Here is a 1,587-nt window from a genome sequence, read left to right as displayed (position 1 = left end):
TCTAACCCTCATATGATGATAACCCGGTCGCAAATCAATCTTAGAAAACCAAGATGCACCCTGAAGCTGGTCAAACAAATCATCAATCCTCAGGAGTGGATAACACTTCTTCACAGTTACCTTATATAGCTCCCAGTAGTCAATGCACATATGATAGGACCCATCCTTCTTCTTCACAAAAAAGATCGAAGCTCCCCATGGAGAACTGATCAATCAAATAAATCCATTGTATAATAGCTCCTGCAGTTGTGTATACAACTCCTATATCTCGGGAGGCGTCAACCGAGATGATGCTTTGGCTATTAGAGCCGCACCTAAAACCAGATAAATCCTGAACTCAACTTTCCTCTCTGGAGGCACCCCAGGAAAATCCTCTGGAAACACATCAGGATAATCCCACACAATTAACACATCGCCCACAGTCGTCGTACCCTTATCCTGGGTATCCATAACATAGGCAACAAACCCAGAACAACCCTGTTGAATATAACACTTGGCCCTCACTGCTAAACACAAATGCGTCCCACATTGAGCTCTATCTCCCTGAACCAATAACTATCCCCCACTTGGGGTTTGAATCCGAACTAACTGCTACTCACAATCGATCACAGTCACATTAGCGCTCAGCCAATCCTACCTACAATAACCTTGTTCCTACGCAAAGGGATGGGAACCAAATCAATCGGATATTGCTTTTTGAACATCCGAAGAATACAACCCCGATGAACCCTCGCAACCTGGACAAGTCGATCATCTGCAATCACAAAATCTAGCTCCCTCGGAGCTCTAGCAAACCTCTTACTAAGCGCAAGCGATACAAAGGATTGGGTAGCCTCAGAATCAAATAATATGAAAGTAGAAATATCGTTCACGAGGAACGATCCTAAAATAAAACAAATAAATATAAGCAATAAGTTCAATATAAATAAAGAGATAAGGAGAAGATACATACCCGTCACCACACCAGGTGTCGCGCTATCCTCTTCGACCGTCAACTGGAAAGCCCTGCTTTTCACCATAGGTGCATCCGGCTAGCCCTGGCGGCCGTCAGTGATCCGAAGAGTCATAGGAGTCGGTGTTGACATCGGCCCTGCAATAGCCAAACTCAAATATTAGCCCTTTTGTGGCTCCTCTGATTGCAATGAATGCAAATCAGATCAGATCCTGGGGTGGTGGTGGTATCAATATAATCCATGCTATAATGACCCATCCGGTTGCACTTGAAGTAGCCCATACCACCTACCATGCCCGGTCCCTCGTGCACCTCGTCGTACTTCCCACAACGGCTTTGTCCTTACTGGCCTCTCGATCTCGAATCCTGAACTTTGGGCCTTTTGCCCAATCCCCCTAAAACCTGAGCCTAATTTGGCTTCCTCTTCCTTTCCATCTCAATATCAATCTCCCTATCTCGAGTTCCCGTTATCATATCCTCCAGTGTCTTGCAACTGGATCGACTCATAAACTGTTGAATATCACTTCTCAACATCTCGTGGTACCTCGTCTTCTTCATCTCCTCGTCTGCCACATACTACGGAACCAAAAGTGCTATCTCTTGAAATATCACGATGATATCATCTACTATCTCAG

General features: G+C 45.0%; 1 protein-coding gene across 1 annotated transcript; it reads right to left on the bottom strand.

Moving 5' to 3' along the window:
• Window positions 1-261: 261 nt before the first annotated feature.
• On the bottom strand, window positions 262-1,019 carry LOC145059430 (uncharacterized). Its single transcript, XM_079007288.1, has 3 exons — window positions 953-1,019; window positions 648-883; window positions 262-543 (listed from the first exon to the last, which is right to left on the bottom strand). The coding sequence occupies exons 1-3, from the start codon at window positions 1,017-1,019 to the stop codon at window positions 262-264; spliced, it is 585 nt and encodes a 194-aa protein (XP_078863414.1).
• Window positions 1,020-1,587: the final 568 nt, after the last annotated feature.

The sequence above is a fragment of the Lactuca serriola genome, chromosome 1, assembly GCF_051521515.1.
Source record: "Lactuca serriola cultivar US96UC23 chromosome 1, Lser_US96UC23_V15, whole genome shotgun sequence".
NCBI classification, from domain to species: domain Eukaryota; kingdom Viridiplantae; phylum Streptophyta; class Magnoliopsida; order Asterales; family Asteraceae; genus Lactuca; species Lactuca serriola.
The sequence above is the reverse complement of the archived record's forward strand: the minus strand, read 5'-3'. Positions and strand labels throughout refer to the sequence as shown.

Coding starts and splice junctions, on each gene's coding strand:
- LOC145059430 (XM_079007288.1), bottom strand. CDS start 1,019: ATGGTGAAAAGCAGGGCTTTCCAGTTGACGGTCGAAGAGGATAGCGCG. Junction 884..952: donor GACACCTGGTGTGGTGACGG/GTATGTATCTTC, acceptor GTTTTATTTTAG/GATCGTTCCTCGTGAACGAT. Junction 544..647: donor TCCCTTTGCGTAGGAACAAG/GTTATTGTAGGT, acceptor TTATTGGTTCAG/GGAGATAGAGCTCAATGTGG.